Below are 15826 nucleotides of genomic sequence, written 5' to 3' on the forward strand. Positions count from 1 at the left end.
GTGGGGCCCAGGAGGTGGACACATGGACCCAGCCAAGGAATCTGCTGGGTAGTAATGATGTTGTAAGAGTGATGTGGGTATAAAAACAAATACCGGAACATACATTATTTTTATATAAAAATGTATGTAGTTACGTGTATGTAAGCCATTAGTGGGTTAGTGGGTGACTAAAAACCTCTTTAAAGACACCAAGTGGACCTACTCTCCAGTACAGTTTTTAACGGAAAAGGAGTAACAGGAAATTTGGATGCCTAAGACTTGGGGTAGTCCTAGTTGGGATGAAGGCAGTTTCGGAAAATTACACTACCAATATGGAGGACCTATCCTGTCCTCAAAAGAGGCAGCGAATCAGCAGTGATTTATGGAGTCATTAAAGCCTGGCGTAACAGAAAATAATATGGTCTGGTCTTAAATGCAAATTTTGATATCTTGCTCTCATTTTTTGAATCAAATCTAAAATATCTGCATCATAATGTTACCTTCTTTTGATTAAAAAAAATATATATACCCAATTGGTGTACCTCCCTCACCTCACCTTAGTCCTGGACCTTGGGTATTGAAAGCTTTTCCTTGCCTGCCAAGGACCAGTAACGGAGCACTCTGGAGGTTCTATAGGAATGACATGTCTACAGGAAACATTTGCTTAGTTACAAACTCCCCATCTAACACTTTTTCAACTGATCTGTCCAGTTCTTTCAATTCTTTACAGTTGTCAGATCTGCAATGTGATAGGAAGACTTTCTACCTTATGTTCCCTTCCCTTTTAACCTTAGTTTCACCACAAATAAATCTTGCAGGTATAATTGCATCCTGGCCTCTGTTTCTGGAAGCCCCCAAACTGATAAAAACTAAAAGTGTATACAAACGGACGGTGTGTAAGGATGCGGACTTTTCAAAAGTGTTCCTTTTCAAATTCCGAGGTGAATGTGTGAGGTAAGGACATTTTAAAAACAAAACACAAAGTCTTTGGATTTCACATGTGAAGATTTAATTAAGTGAAAAACTGTTCAGATCAAATTGTTTAAACTCACATCCAAGAACAAACAGTCAACATCAAAATTAGAAATAAAAGTGGAAATAGACTACTTTGGGGGGTATGGTGTGGATCATACAAGCCTGATTGACAAGAGTAGTTTTGTGAAATTACTATTTAAAACTCTGAATATTCAAGTATATATTGTTTGTACTTGGCTAATACAGATTTTATTCAATTCTAGCAAAATCAGCATAATTTGAGTAATTTCCTTAAGTTTCACACCATGGCTCTCAAGGCTGAAAGCTTAGATTTGATCATAACCATGGCAAAGTGATTATCATTTTTATTGCAAATGTAATCAACTTAAAAAGACAAACATCAATCTGACCTTATGAAGGGCAAGAGGAAATTGCAATTGTTCATTTAATTGCAGTCTAAACCATAAATTCAAATTGTACTGTTTTCTATTGTCGCATCAAGCTAAGAAAGCCTATTACAGACTACAAAAAGTGAATGTGACTCTGCAGGGTCTACTAAAGAAATATTTTGAAAACCTACCATCACATTATTACTTTATGGGTGTACAGCAATTATTTTCAAGTATGCTCCATGGGTCACTTCTTACCAAAGGATTAACCTTCAGGAAATGAAGTGAAAAGTATTATTACCTACACTTTATAGGAAATGAAGGCAAAGGAAGATGTTAAGATTGAGTAAGCTATTCAAAATTACAAAGAATAGCTTTGAGATAGGATTTATGAGCTAACCCTCTTTCCATTGTATTATAAGCAGTCTATATGTTGCTTACAAGCCAATGTATTTTTAAAAGTTACCTCATTTTTTTTTTGTGTTCAATGTGTTAGTAAAGATTTATAGTGCTGCTTGTTTCTAGTAGGTCATCAATAAAGAAAAACTCTTGTGCTTTGTTCTTTCTTTAGAAATACAAGTGAATGTAAAACTGATTATGCTAAAACAAAAATGGTTAAAATATTTTTTTCCCAAAGTAGAAACAAGATTCCTTGACTTAAAAAATCTTTTACTTATGTGGGCATTACTTAACATTTCTAAAATAAAATAAATTACTTAACATTATATAGTAGGCTATTTTACATTATTTTGTTGTCTGTAGGAATGTATTATAACTAAGTCTACTTTCCTGTAAAATTTGCTCTACAAAAGTCAAAATATAAAATATGACATGACTATTGGATTCTGAATATAGCTAAATGTGATGAGAAATATTTTTAATGAAAACAAGAGTTAGATCTCAAGGTTTTTGTTTCATAGGAAATAAGTGCTCTAATACATGGATCTATAAAATGATCCAAACTTCAGACACAGGAAGTTGATAACTTGATTTATCTTAATGGCTTTGGCTCATGAATAAATGATAAAATTTTGTTTTCTTATCAAAAGAAGTATAATTTATATGAGTCCTATTGCCACATTTGTTCTTCTTTTTAAAGGATTTTTAATTACTAAAGCATTCTTTATATTATTTATAAGAAGTCAAAACTTTAACTGAAAGCTGTTTTTTTGACCACAGTTGGCCATTAGCTGAAATTCAGGAAAGAACACAAGTTTGATCACCAAATCAATAAATCTAGCCACAGGCTGACTAAAAGCTTCCTTTAATCTTCCTATTAGGTCTTCCTTTAAATTAAACCATTCCCTCTATGAATTATTTAGGTGAATGCATGGTTATAGAAAGATTACATATGACTTTTCATACAAAATGCTAAGGAACCTAAAAAAAGAGAAAACCCCATTCAGCATATTCCAAGAATTACAGCATGAATTAAGATGCTATAGATTAAAAAGGTGGTGGTGGTGGTGGGGGGGAACGTGTGCGAGGAGAGGATATATATCCTGAAAAGCTTGAGAGAAAAATAGAAAAGTGAAGTTTATTTCCTGATTAGCACAAGATAATTCCCAAAGCACAGCTAAGTGCCTGGTCCAGACAAGCTATTAGCTATTAAGTAGTTCCCTTTCACTGTCAAGTCTTTTCCCTGAGGTAATGCCTAAATTCTTAATATCTTATTTTCTTTTAGATGCATTCTCTTTCACCAGTAAGCTCTACATATTTCCACCATGCTGAATTCTTTCTCAACTCTGGAGTTTCTACTTTTCAAATGTTCATAATGTTTAGTCTAGTGCTATAAATGTATCTTAGAAATTTTGTATCTTCACATTTTTATTCTCAAAATTTACTCATTTTATTATTTTGTTTTGTTTCTGTAGTACTAGGGCCTTGCTCACATGAGGCAAGAACTCTACTTCTGAGCTACATCACCAGTCCTTATTTTGAGACCTTCTTGCTAAGTTGCCAGGTTGGTCTTGACCTTGCAAACCTCCTGTCTCAGCCACCCAAATAGCTAAACTTACAGCAGCCACCATGCCTAGTTCAAAATTTACTCATTTTAGTTACAGCCCAATAAATACATTTTTGATGACTTATATAATACTGATGTTGTTCCATGTGTACTCTCACAAAAACATAAAGGGGATAATCTTTTAATATTCTAATCACTTAATTTTTAGAAAATTAAGTTTTTACTCTTTTCCATTCATGATAAATAATTCCCTCCTCAAGTCTTTATGTATGTCTACTTTCCAAATTTCTTTTAATTGTAGCAAATACCAAAGGGAAAATACAAATCATTTCAGAGTAAATGAATTGCCTGGCTGTTCTCATGTAGTAGATACTTCAATGATGCACATATGGCAGTATTTTCAAAATGTTAAGAGCTATTAATACCTTGAATTGAAAAAAATAAAAAAGCCCAGAGAAAATATACCACAAGTAATCAGTTTGAATTATATGAAAAGCTATTTAGATCTTGACTTTCATAGAAACACTAATTTTTACCACTATAAAAGATAACATAATTATATTTCATTTTTCTTTATAAAACTACCCTTTAACAGAATATTCATAGGCTAGTCATTCCTTAGGTTTTCAGTACTGATAAAAAGTTATTTTTAAAAGAAAAATATTTAAAATAATTGTTTCACAGAAACAGAAAGTCTTATCAAATTCTGATAAAAAACTATAATCATGGGTAGAGTCTTACCACGCTACTTTCTTTCACCAAAGATGGTTATTTAGGAAGTGTTATATTAATAAGATAAGCTTCTCAGTGATCTATAAAAGTGCCACAATAAAGATGAGGTAGTATGAGACTTTTCTACCTTTGTAAAAGGTAAATATCATCTTTAGAAGTGATATTTATCCTGACACTGATGTTATGATAATCCTGAGTCTCATCACTTCTATAAGAGGTGCCACTTGAGTAGCTACCTTTTGTGGAGATCAAGACAATCTTGAGACCACTGAGAAGAAAATGCTAGAAGATAATGGTAACAGATTTTCCTGGTTTAATTTTGTAATTGCTAAAAGTTTACTTTAAAGCTATTATTGGAAAATGCTATTTTTATGTTAATAGCAGAACTGCAAGATAGGAAATGGTATTTCAACATAAAAGCAACAATAAATAAAACATTTGCTCTACCTTGGACATTTTGTAGGTCAAAACAAAATTCAATCCAAATAGAAGTTTCCTAATACAGCTAAACTAGCATCAAGGTATCAATGGCTATATTAAAAAAATGCCAATTTGTACAAAGGGGCAGACAGTTCACCAAAAGGAAAACTGTGGAATCTTTCTAGATTTATTAGTCACTCTTTTAAAAAAGAAGAATAGGATATCATTTCATTTTATTAGTTACACTGGGCTAATGTTTCTAAAAATGCTGCCCTCTTCTTGGGATAGTAAATTTGAAACATGATCATTTTTTTGTTCTGTTCAGTATAATTTTAGTATGCCAGATAGCTTTCCTTTTTTGAAGTCACATTAAAAACCAAAGTTAATTCTGAAGATAATAATTATTTGGAACTTGAAGATCAAAAAGTAACACAAAGCTTCCTGAATATTGATCTCCATGTATACTTCTTGAATCTTTATTCAAGTCAACTGAAAATAATGAAAAACTACTTAGGTCTCCTCTTTGGTTAACCAGTAGAAATTTGTGGTTGTTTATAATCTATGGAAATTCCTGAAAGTAACAGGCTCAGAGCTTCTAAAAAACAGCTAAGTAGAATCAACAGTTCATAAATGAATACAGAAAAACCCTAGTTGCTTTAATTACTAAGTATTAATATGGTTATTATTTTTAAAGTTTTCATTGAGAAATAAAGTTTATGTTTTAAAGATGGTTTAACTCAGGTGGGGGTTTTAGTTCAGTGGTATAGCACATGACTATCATGGGTGAGGGCCAAGGTTTGCATATGTGTGCACGCACGTACACATAAGGATGATTTAACTTTTCCAGGTAGAGAAGACCACCTATTTAGGAATAGCAAATGACCATGCCATATTGTAGCATAAATGCACCTCCAGAATGTCATGTTTTCATTTGATGCTCATTGATTTGGATTAATCCTGTTTTACAGTTAATATTTAAATTAAAAACACAGAAAGTTTGACTTTAAGCCATTTTGTTACCTGTAACATTCCTATAGTAAATTATAAAGGTCAATTACACTAGTATGGATGAATCGTAGCACTCATCTTTACTGAAGAATTTTAAAGCTCAACAAAAAGGGGATGAGGAAACTATATTTTATGTATAGGAACACTGATAGCATAGGTTAAAAATATTTTACATGTAGAAAAGAACATAAGTTTATTATTAAAGAAAAATACAGAATATCCAAATGTATTTGTAATGCCTACCCAATTTCAAATATGCCTGGACCATCTATAAGTTAAGGAAAGAAAATTTTAAGTATACAATTTACACAATAAAAACCCAAAGTGAACATACATGGTTAAAAATATATGTTAACATCCAACAATTAGTGTAGCATAAGAAAAATAAACAGATCCAGCAGAGGCTTATTTTCGATTCCAACTGCCTTTGTAGAAAAATTCAAAGAGGAGTAACAAGAAAAATAAAATGTTAAATGAAAATACATATGCAATTATTCCCATGTTACTTCCCTTTTCCTAGCATTGTTGTTCTGGCGCATCAATCCTGAGTACTCTAACTTTTGATTTATAATGATACTCCTTCAAATATAATTTCATAGAAGGAGGAATTGGAAGGGCATCAATACCATCGTAAGTTGTACAATTACAAATAACTGTTCTGCAAATATGCTGCAGGGAAAAGGGGAAAGTCCGAATTAAAGGAGTGGATAAAAGTGGTTCAAAGAACATACAGGCACTTGGGTCCTTATAATGTTCCAGGAGCCCAGTAATGTCAGGAGAATGGAAGACACAAGGATCATGTGCATCAAAGCTAAAGTTGTGATTCCATTGTTCAATTCTAGCATGGAGAGAACGACTATAGCGTCTAAAACTAACAGAGAATAAATAGTCTTCCTGTGCTGAGTCTCGAAGTAAAAAGGTACCTTCTGGTTTTCCTTCTAGTAGAGCTTCAGCTGCATATTTATCCATAACTCCCCAGTAACATGGATTGTTATTGATCTGAAGGAGGTCTGGTACAAGACAGTGAACATAATCAATCTGGGTGTGGTACTTAGGAGGTGTTTCCAACTGTAGGATATCATCATCCATTTCCCATTTGGGTTTGTTTCTTTTTCTGGAACTTGTGCAAAGTGTTATAATTTCATCATCTGAATCCATATCACTATCTTCTATACTGTTATTTGGACCTAGGTTCATCATAGAGTCAGTCATGGGACCACCTCTACATGAAGCATTGTTGGTAGTTATGACACAAGGTTGAACATTGGTATGAGAGAAACAGTTTACATCTTCCATGTTTCTTCGTTTTAGCTGACCATCCCTCAATTCACTCTGAGACAAGTCTGTGCTTACCCATTCATCTGATTTGGGACTTATAGGAGCAGTGTGTCGTTTAATAAAATGCCATCTGAAGGCTAAATCTGATCGAGGTGGGAAAGGACACTTATCTAACATTAGTTCACTGATATGAATTTTTCTTCTAGATGGAAGCCCGGAAGAGTGCCGACTACTACAATTCTTTATTGGAAAACACTGCCCCACAGCATCTTGCAATTTTTGTTTCAGAGATCGGCCTAAAAATCTATGACCACAGGAATGATCTAAGTCCAACTCAATAGATGAACAGCTGTGATTTCTTTCTTGGCTCCTTAAAGGAACTTCAGTTTTCTCTATAGTATCCACTGTTTCAGCATCTGAACAACTCTCACTCTTTTTCGACCAAGACAACTTCTTTCCACTCCACACATAACCATCCTTTCTGTCAGCACTTCTACTTCGACTAGTTTTGGGTCTTACATCTATATTTTTACTATTATTTTCACTACTTTCTGCCATTTTAACAAATTTATCCACAGATTCCAGTGTTATAAATACTGCTTTTTCAGTTTTTCTGACAGGATGTTTCTTCTGAGCACTTTCCAGATGTATCTAAAGGGGGGGAAAAAAGTCATTAGCGATGTGTTATCCACCTTTTATTTATAATATAAAGCCCCAATTAGACACAGATGAAAACATAATTAGTACATGAAAAAGATGAGTACTGGCTATGTTGAAAGCAGTCCCAAGTGTTTTGTTCCCACTAAATGTAATCTTGGAATTCCACAGTCAAGAGTCTAAGGTTCTGTTCCATAGCTCATTTCCAATGTGTATCAAAAAAAGCCATGTCTGCTCTCTCAGCTATAACATAGGCTTAAATCTGAATAATTTCTAGTCTTGAAGTGTATTTCCTGCCTCTCTCTTTTCATTTTATTTTAAAATTTCACAACAGACCAGTGAATTCTTTTTTGTTTGTTTGTTTTTGTGGTGCTGGGGATCGAACCCAGGGTCTTATGAATGCTAGGCAGATACTCTACCACTGAGCCACATCCCCAGCCCTAGACCAGTGAATTGTAAGAACTACAAATCTTATATGCTGTCTACCCTATACTGTTCCTTTACTTCCTTCTTTTTGTTTCTGTTCCTACTGATTAAAATATGAACAATTTTAAGCTGCAAAGTTAAGAAAGTATTAAATAAATAATTACCACCAAGCAGTAGGAATGTAGTTTTGTCAATACATTTCAACTTTACTACTAACTTATGCAGCTTTCTAGAAATATGGAATTAGACTTTTATTCTTGAACATTTCTTGAAAACAAGTAGATTTCTATAGGATATTACCTCTCTTATGAAGTTGGGTAGACAGGATAGAATTTACATTGTAAAATACTGAGTTTCACAAAGACTCATGGCAATGATTGGTCATAAGTAGAATTAAAGTATTTTTCAGTGAAATAAGATTTTAAGTCAGAAACTAAGGGAAGAAGTTCTATAATCCCAAATATATTGCAGATGAATTTTGAGACTGGGAAAAACAGTTACGCAACATTCTGATTATGATTATGTTTCTGACAATGCAAGAACATTAAAAATTCCAAGTCAAGTACTCCCAGGCACTTGAATTCTTTTTCTTTCTTTCTTTTTTTTTTAATGGCACTAGGGATTAAACCCAGGGACCTGTGCATGGGAGGCAAGTATTCTACCAACTGAGCTACATCCCCAGCCCTTGAATCCACTTTTAAAGTAGGTTTTGAAACAATCATATTATATGATTGTACATACTGGCAAACAAAATAATTTATAAGTGCTTTTTTAAAAGTGTGAATAAATGATACAGACTTTCCAAATAGAGTATTCCTCTTTTGGTGATTAGACTTATTATTTTTATATAATGAGCCCACTGATATGTAATAATTTAAAATCCTTAGGGAAAAATGTTTCTAATCGAATTTTCAAAGATACACCATCACTTAGCAGAGCCAAAATTATATTCAACAATAACTTTGCTTATTTATTGACTAAATTCCACTGAACAAACAATAAGCAAAAGCAACAAAGCTAGCTATAGAATATGAAAATTCACTAAGGTTTGTATCAGAATAGCAGTTTATTGGCTGTATGATCAACTTTACTGGACTGGGTGAATTTCTTAATCTTGCCTCCTTGCTGCTTCTTAATTATGACAATTCTTTTTTTATATCCTCTATTCTTGATAATATTCCCACTTTTACCAGGGTCCTGCTTCAGTATTTCTCTCTTAATTCTTCATTGTCTTCAAAATTCACCAAAGTCTCCTTATAAAATCTTGATTTTAATGCTTCCTTAGAAATTTCCTAATGAGTAGGAAATTGGATTTCCCCTCAAAATGAAAATAGTTTTTTGTTTTTTCCCCAATTATACAAAAAATAATTGTTCAGTTTGAAAATGGCTGAGTGAATTATTCTTTCCTCAGAAGTCAGCCCAAAACAATAAGAGAAAATAAAAAGTAAAATCACAAACCTAGGGCTAGAGGTGTAGCTCGGCGGTAGAAAGCTCACTTAGCAAGTGCAAGGCTCTGGTTGCCAAGGGAAAAAAGTCCACAAACCTCATCTCCAACAAACTATCAGATAATCTATAACCTGAGAAAACAGAGGAGCAATAACTGACTCAGTGGCAGAGAGCTGGGTGTAGAGGTGACATGGATAAAAAGGAAGCCAACAGAGCAGGCAAAGTTCAGGACCTTTAGGCACGAAGTGCTACAGAAAGTGTGGGCAAAGAAAAGGAAGGAAAATGGAAAGGTATGTTGAAAATTTGTCTAAGAACTGTTGGATTTCTTAGATTTTTAATCCCATACTTAGAGACATTTACTATTTGACAAACTAAACCAGAGGTTCAGGACTTTGGATACCAGACATAGGAAAGTGCAGAGGGGAGGCTGGGGACTAAAAATAGAAGGACTAAATCAAAAGTTTTTTAGTCCCTTCTTCCACGTAGCTCCCAGAACTCTGGTGGGCAAGCTTACACTTCCCTACTAGAACAGGAGAACATACTTTTTTCTTTTCTTTTCTATTTTTTAAGAATCTAACCTTTAGTTATTTGTTTTATGTGGTGCTAAGGATTGAACTCAGGGCCTCACCTGTGCTGGGCAAGCACTCTACTACTGAGCTACAATCCCAGCCCAGGAGAACATACTTTGCTAGGAAACAAAGTGGTCAAAGAGAAAAGACACAGATGCTGAGAGCTGGGAAACCACTAATAAAAAGCCAGAAGGCCACACAAGCATGCCCTGAAGCTCACCTCTACACAGCCCTGCCTACACACACACACACACACACACACACACACACACACACACACACACAATCCAGGAAGCATAGTTGTGCTCTACTCACAGATGATCAGTTTTTAGGAAAACTTCTAACATAAATGACAGACCAAAACATAAAGTTTGAAAAAAACACTAAACTGTGGAAGGATTAGACAATAAAAATAGATTTCTGAGCCTCAGTGATAAAGTGGCACTTTGCAGGAGGGAGGCCCGTGTTCCATCCACAGCACCACAAAAACAAACAAACAAATACTGGTTTCTTCCAAGTTAAGAGAAATTATTACAACTATGAATAAGACATAAGAAGGAGGTGAGGGCAAACTGGAAATTAAAAATGATTGCTGAGAAAAATTTGGAGGATAAGTTGAAGAAATAGAAAAAATAATGGTTAAATAGGCATGAAAAAATTAGAGGATCAATATAGGTATTTCAGAGAAAACAATAATAAAATGGAGAGGTGAAATTACCAAAGAAATAATACTGGAAATTTTCCTAGTGAACATACTGAACCACTATGGTTGCTGCTCAATTCTAGATTGTATTAAACCAATTAAGATCTGGAAGACCGCCCCCCCCCCCCCCAAAAAAAAACTCATACCTAAAAGACATGAGCTTCCATAATGAAAGAGCCTACTGAGCATCTAAGTACACAGACTGAGTAGTCCTAATATGAAAATCTGAAATGCTCCAAAATCGGAAACTTTTTGAGCATAAACATGATGCCACAAGTAGAAAATTCCACACCTGACTTCATGTGATAACATCACAGTCAAAATACAGGCCCATAAAAATACTGTGTAAAATTACCTTCAAGTTATATGTATAAAGTTTATATGTTTAGACTTAAACCCCATCCCAAAGATATTTCATTATGTATATGCAAATATTCCAAAATCTGAAATGGGAAATAATTCTCATCCTAGGGAACACTGAACCTGTGCTGAAGACTTCCTGAGAAGGAAAGAGTTATAATCAAAGGACTACAAATAAAATGGTATTTGGTTTCTCAACAACATTGGAAGCTAGAAATTAGTTTCCTACCTTGAAGAGATAACCAGTCTAACTATCAGTAAAATATGAGGTTAAAATAAATTGTCAGACATGCAAATTTTAACCCATATTAGATAATATATTCTTCCTGTAAACTCTAACCCAAGGAAGATGTGTGATAGGGAAGAAGAAATGTGAGTTCTGGGGAGCAAGAAGGGAATCTCTTGAGAGGGGGTGTGTATAGGGGAGGGTTTAGAGCTGCTAGAGGGTAATCAGCCCAAATAACCACACAAGGACAAAGGCTCCAAGGTGAAGGATCTTGAGGAGAAAATAGATTGACTTTTAGAAAATTGAGAGTGCAAAAGCAAATGGAAAAATGACTATGTAACAAATCATTACAGAAAAATAAGAAAGTTACCCAAGAAAATAGGAGCTGCAGGTATAGCTCTGTGGTAGAGGGCTTGGCAAGCAAGTGTAAAGCTCTGGATTAGATATCCAGCATCACCAATAAGGGGGGAAAAAAGAAGAAACATAAAAACCACCTGCTCAGCAGTTAATGTTATTTAAATATTCATCAAAATTGTGATATAACTAATGTGAGGATGCAAAGAGAGAGAGGATAGAAGTAAATTCCTATTCACCAAAAGAGGAATTCAACACAATGTGTAAAAATTGCTGAATCACAAAAAAGCATAAATATACTATTTAGAAAGATGAAGGTAAAAAAATCAAAGAGTTAAAATATTTGAAAGTAGAACCAAGTGACAACTATCATAATCTCATCAACTGGCAGTATCTGTTTTAACATTTTCAGTATCTTTATATACATATATGGCAAGAATGTAGTTTCATAGCACAGAGATGGCAGGTATTAGAAACATGGTTTGAGTCCAATCCTGTTTTGTACTATGTGTATGATCTAGACACCTCAATGCATCCAACTGCAAAATGGATGCTATTTCACCGGGCTATTGGGGATGAAATAATTTACATAAAGTAATCAGCTTAACCATGGAAATGCATTAAGTTAAATAAATGTTAAAATATACTTTTTTGGAGCTGGGGTTGTGGCTCAGCGGTAGAGCACTCGCCTAGCATGTGCGGGCTCTTGGTTCGATCCTCAGCACCGCATAAAAATAAATAAAGGTATTGTCTCCAAATACAATTAAAAAATAAATACTTAAAAAAAATACTTTCATGTATTTATAAAACAGATATTGTTTTGTTAAAGTAACTAAGTCAGAGAAAGTTCATAATGAGAAATCACAGAATATCTCTATTCCAATACTTAATTATAAAAAAAATTCTTATAAGTATAATTTTGAGGAGAAAACCCAGTGTTTTAAAGTGAAAGACCAACATGCCAGATAACAGCTGAAATTCAATAGACCACAAAGCTATGGGAAAATTTGTCATTTACCCCCAGAGAACTAATCTCCAGACTTTCTCTATACAAGTTTACATGCTAACAAAACAGGTTTACTTTGGTAGGCTTACCAAATTTTAAGTAATAGGTACCAATTGATGGACTATCTATGGGTTTTAGGTGAACTTCTTACCTGTGCTAATGCTGCAGATGTCCATAAAAGAAAGTGAAAAATACCATTGTTTTAGGCTGAGTTTTCCAAACATTTTCACACACTTCAGAGTGAAAATTTTCTTCTGTTTTGTATTCATCTCAGAATTATAGCCTTGAAAGTGAGGCCCCTAATACACGACCAGTATAATTCCACATCTTATACAACCACAAGAATGAGATCTTAATTAAAATAAGTTATATTCTATGTATGTATAACATGTCAAAATACACTCTTCTATCATGTATATATAAAAAGAACAAATTTTAAAAATCTCTAATTTAATCCCAGTAGCAGCATCTGTCTGTCTCAGGTTACATATTCTGCTTAGCTTTTCAGATACTTGGTTGAAAATGAAAATGTAACTTGAAAATAGAGAAAAACAGATTAAATTTTGCTATGCCACAAGTATTTAAAATATTCCCTTTAAAAAGAAACTTCACTTAAAGTGTATAAAAATCTGTTCAGATCTCAAAGGATAAACCTTTAATAAGTTTCACAGGACTTGAGTTAGGCATTGTTGGTTATTATGTTTAAAGTGACTTTGATGATTCAAAACTTATAACAATAACTCATCTATCTTGGTAGTAGAAATAGAACTAATGATGGCAACCATGTTGCATGATCTTGTGTATGCTATAAATCTATAAATATTTTTATTTATAAAGTAACAATATAATTCTAAATTGGATTGTCAAGTGCTCTGAACTAGGACCATTAATAATAGGCTGGCCCTACTTTGAAAATTGTCAAGATTGACAGCCTTCAGTATTAAGACATATTCCTTTGGTTTGTTATCACTTCATAAAGCAATGCAGATAAAATAAATGCAACAAACATGGAAACAAGGGGAAAAAAAAACGGAGGAAAAAAAAAGTGAGGCCTCTGAGTTTGATCCTGAGTACTAAAAAAAATTATTAGAGTTCCACATAAAATTTTCGTAGCTATTATTTTGCTAGAAAACTATGAGTTCATGCTCAAAATCTCTTTTGTAAAATGTTGTTCTCCCTTATCTTATATATGGTCCAGTGTGGGGAGCTACATTGAGTTACCATGCCTTCCAGTCCTGATGCACCACAGGGAACTGTAAGATCACTATAATCTGGCGGGATAGTGCCATGATTCCTGACTCAAGTTTTTTTCCCCACTAGGATAGCAAGGCCAGTCTTCCGAATAGGTACCCCTGTGGTTGAGCTACACTCATCTATTCTTTTGTAATCCTACCCCTTTGCCCTATTTGGGATAGAATGTTCCATGGAAACTCCCTTTGTGTGTCCCCTTCTCTTGCTCTGCCTTTGGGTGTGGCCTTCCCAGATGTCAGTCAATCTGCAGACAGCAGACATCATGAAGTTAGACTCAAGCCCCCCCAAACCTGACCTCTTGCCTCATTTGAATGGCTTCTCCCCAATAAAAGGGTTCAGCACGTGTTCTCTCTCTTTCCACGGACCCCTAAGATCAGAGAAGCCATCAGAGGACCCAAAGAAAAAGGTATCTCTGTTTCTTGTGTGATTATTTTGTGCAGCCCAGTTCACCTGGAGTGACCTTGACTGTTTAGTCGTGAGACACGACAGTCCAGAATGTCATTGAATTATTATAGTTTTCAAAGTAGGAAGAAAATTTAATTTCTAATTATATTTGTCTAAAAAGTAAAAAAAAATTAAGATTAAATTGAATATATGGCTGACAATGTTACCATCCCTCATTGTCATATGTTCACTTATCTGATGGTATGCTGCTCTAGAGGGAAGAGTAGGAGTCCCAAGGGCTGACAAGTTAAGGCAGTCCTCCTTACTTTACTCACTATCAGAGTACTGCAACTGCTGCACATGATGCTAGATTGGATTTGTGGACTGTATTATTGTTTAAATTTTTTTTAGTTGTTGATAGACCTTTATATTATTTATTTATATGTGGTGCTGTGAATTGAACCCAGTGCCTCACACATGCCAGGCAAGTGTGCTACCACTGAGCCTCAACCCCAGCCTAGGACTGTATTATTTTAAAAGAAACTTTATAATACTTTGTAATAAGATATAACCATAGAAATCTTACTACACACAAAACTTGCTAGTTAATTCAAGGCAAAGTACTTACATAACTTGTTGAGCTTTTAAGAGGAGTTAAGCATTTTTCTTCCACAAAATGACAAGTGCTCCAAATTTTATGACCTTTACTAAGATTCTCAGAAGGTATTTAGCAAATAGGTATATTTTGAAAACATCCATGCATTTCATCAGTAATGTCATAATATAAGTAAACTCTTCATAGTTTTTCTGTGACTGATTACTTCAGGGTATGTTTTCAATTTATATTCCAAAATTTTTCAATATTAAAAACGAACTCTGCATTAGCAAGCAATAATTCTAGAATTCATCCATGCAATACTTCTCTTTCTGTGTATGAGTCTTTACCAGAGAATATATCCTTGCTCCTTCTGGAATCTTTGTCACTTTCACAGAGCTCAACCTCATCTGCTTCATTTTAGAGACCAAGACCTGCACTTATCACATGCGAACCAAACATACCAGTGGCAGATGTGGGGCCCCAGAGCTCACCTCCCTCCCTATTCTCCTTTCTCATCTTCCTCTGGACTCACCACGGATACAGAATATCAGCAGCACCAGGAGCTGAGCAAAGCACTTCATTTTTATTTTTTCCCCCACACTTTTTAGTGGTACATTATAGTTGTACATATTGATGGGATTTGTTGTTACATATTCATACTAGTACTCAATGTAACAATATAACTTAGTCAATATCACTCTTCGGCATTTCCCTCCCTCCCTCTCAACCCTTGGTCCTTTTTTTTCTATTGATTTCCCTTTGATTTTTAGGAGATTAAGCCCCACCATTGTTTTTCTTTTTCTTCTCCAGCTTCTGCATAGGAAAGAAAATATAACCCTCTGAGTTTGTCCTATTTCGCTTAACATCATGGTATTTGGTTCCATCCATCTTTCTGCAAATGCCATAATTTCATTTTTCTTTATGGCTGAATAAAATTCCATTGTGTATATATATCACATTTTCTTTATCAGTTCATTTGTTGATGGACACCTAAGCCGGTTCCATAGTTTGGTTATTGTGAATTGTGCTATTTATAGGTAACCTCTTAACAATTACTGAGGCAGTAACTTTTCTGCATTTATGTGCCAAATGCAGTGGT

At 34.4% G+C, this 15826-nt stretch overlaps 1 protein-coding gene and 1 non-coding gene across 2 annotated transcripts; both read right to left on the bottom strand.

Annotated features, from left to right (window-relative positions):
- Positions 1–965: 965 nt before the first annotated feature.
- On the bottom strand, positions 966–9341 carry Socs4 (suppressor of cytokine signaling 4). Its single transcript, XM_071608034.1, has 2 exons — positions 9289–9341; positions 966–7398 (listed from the first exon to the last, which is right to left on the bottom strand). Exon 2 carries the CDS (start codon positions 7303–7305, stop codon positions 5986–5988), a length of 1320 nt encoding a protein of 439 aa, XP_071464135.1. The 5' UTR covers positions 7306–7398; positions 9289–9341; the 3' UTR covers positions 966–5985.
- Positions 7769–7841, bottom strand: Trnaa-agc (transfer RNA alanine (anticodon AGC)). Its single transcript has one exon. It is a non-coding gene; the product is annotated as a tRNA-Ala (tRNA).
- Positions 9342–15826: the final 6485 nt, after the last annotated feature.

Source organism: Marmota flaviventris, chromosome 2 (assembly GCF_047511675.1).
Source record: "Marmota flaviventris isolate mMarFla1 chromosome 2, mMarFla1.hap1, whole genome shotgun sequence".
Lineage (NCBI taxonomy): Eukaryota > Metazoa > Chordata > Mammalia > Rodentia > Sciuridae > Marmota > Marmota flaviventris.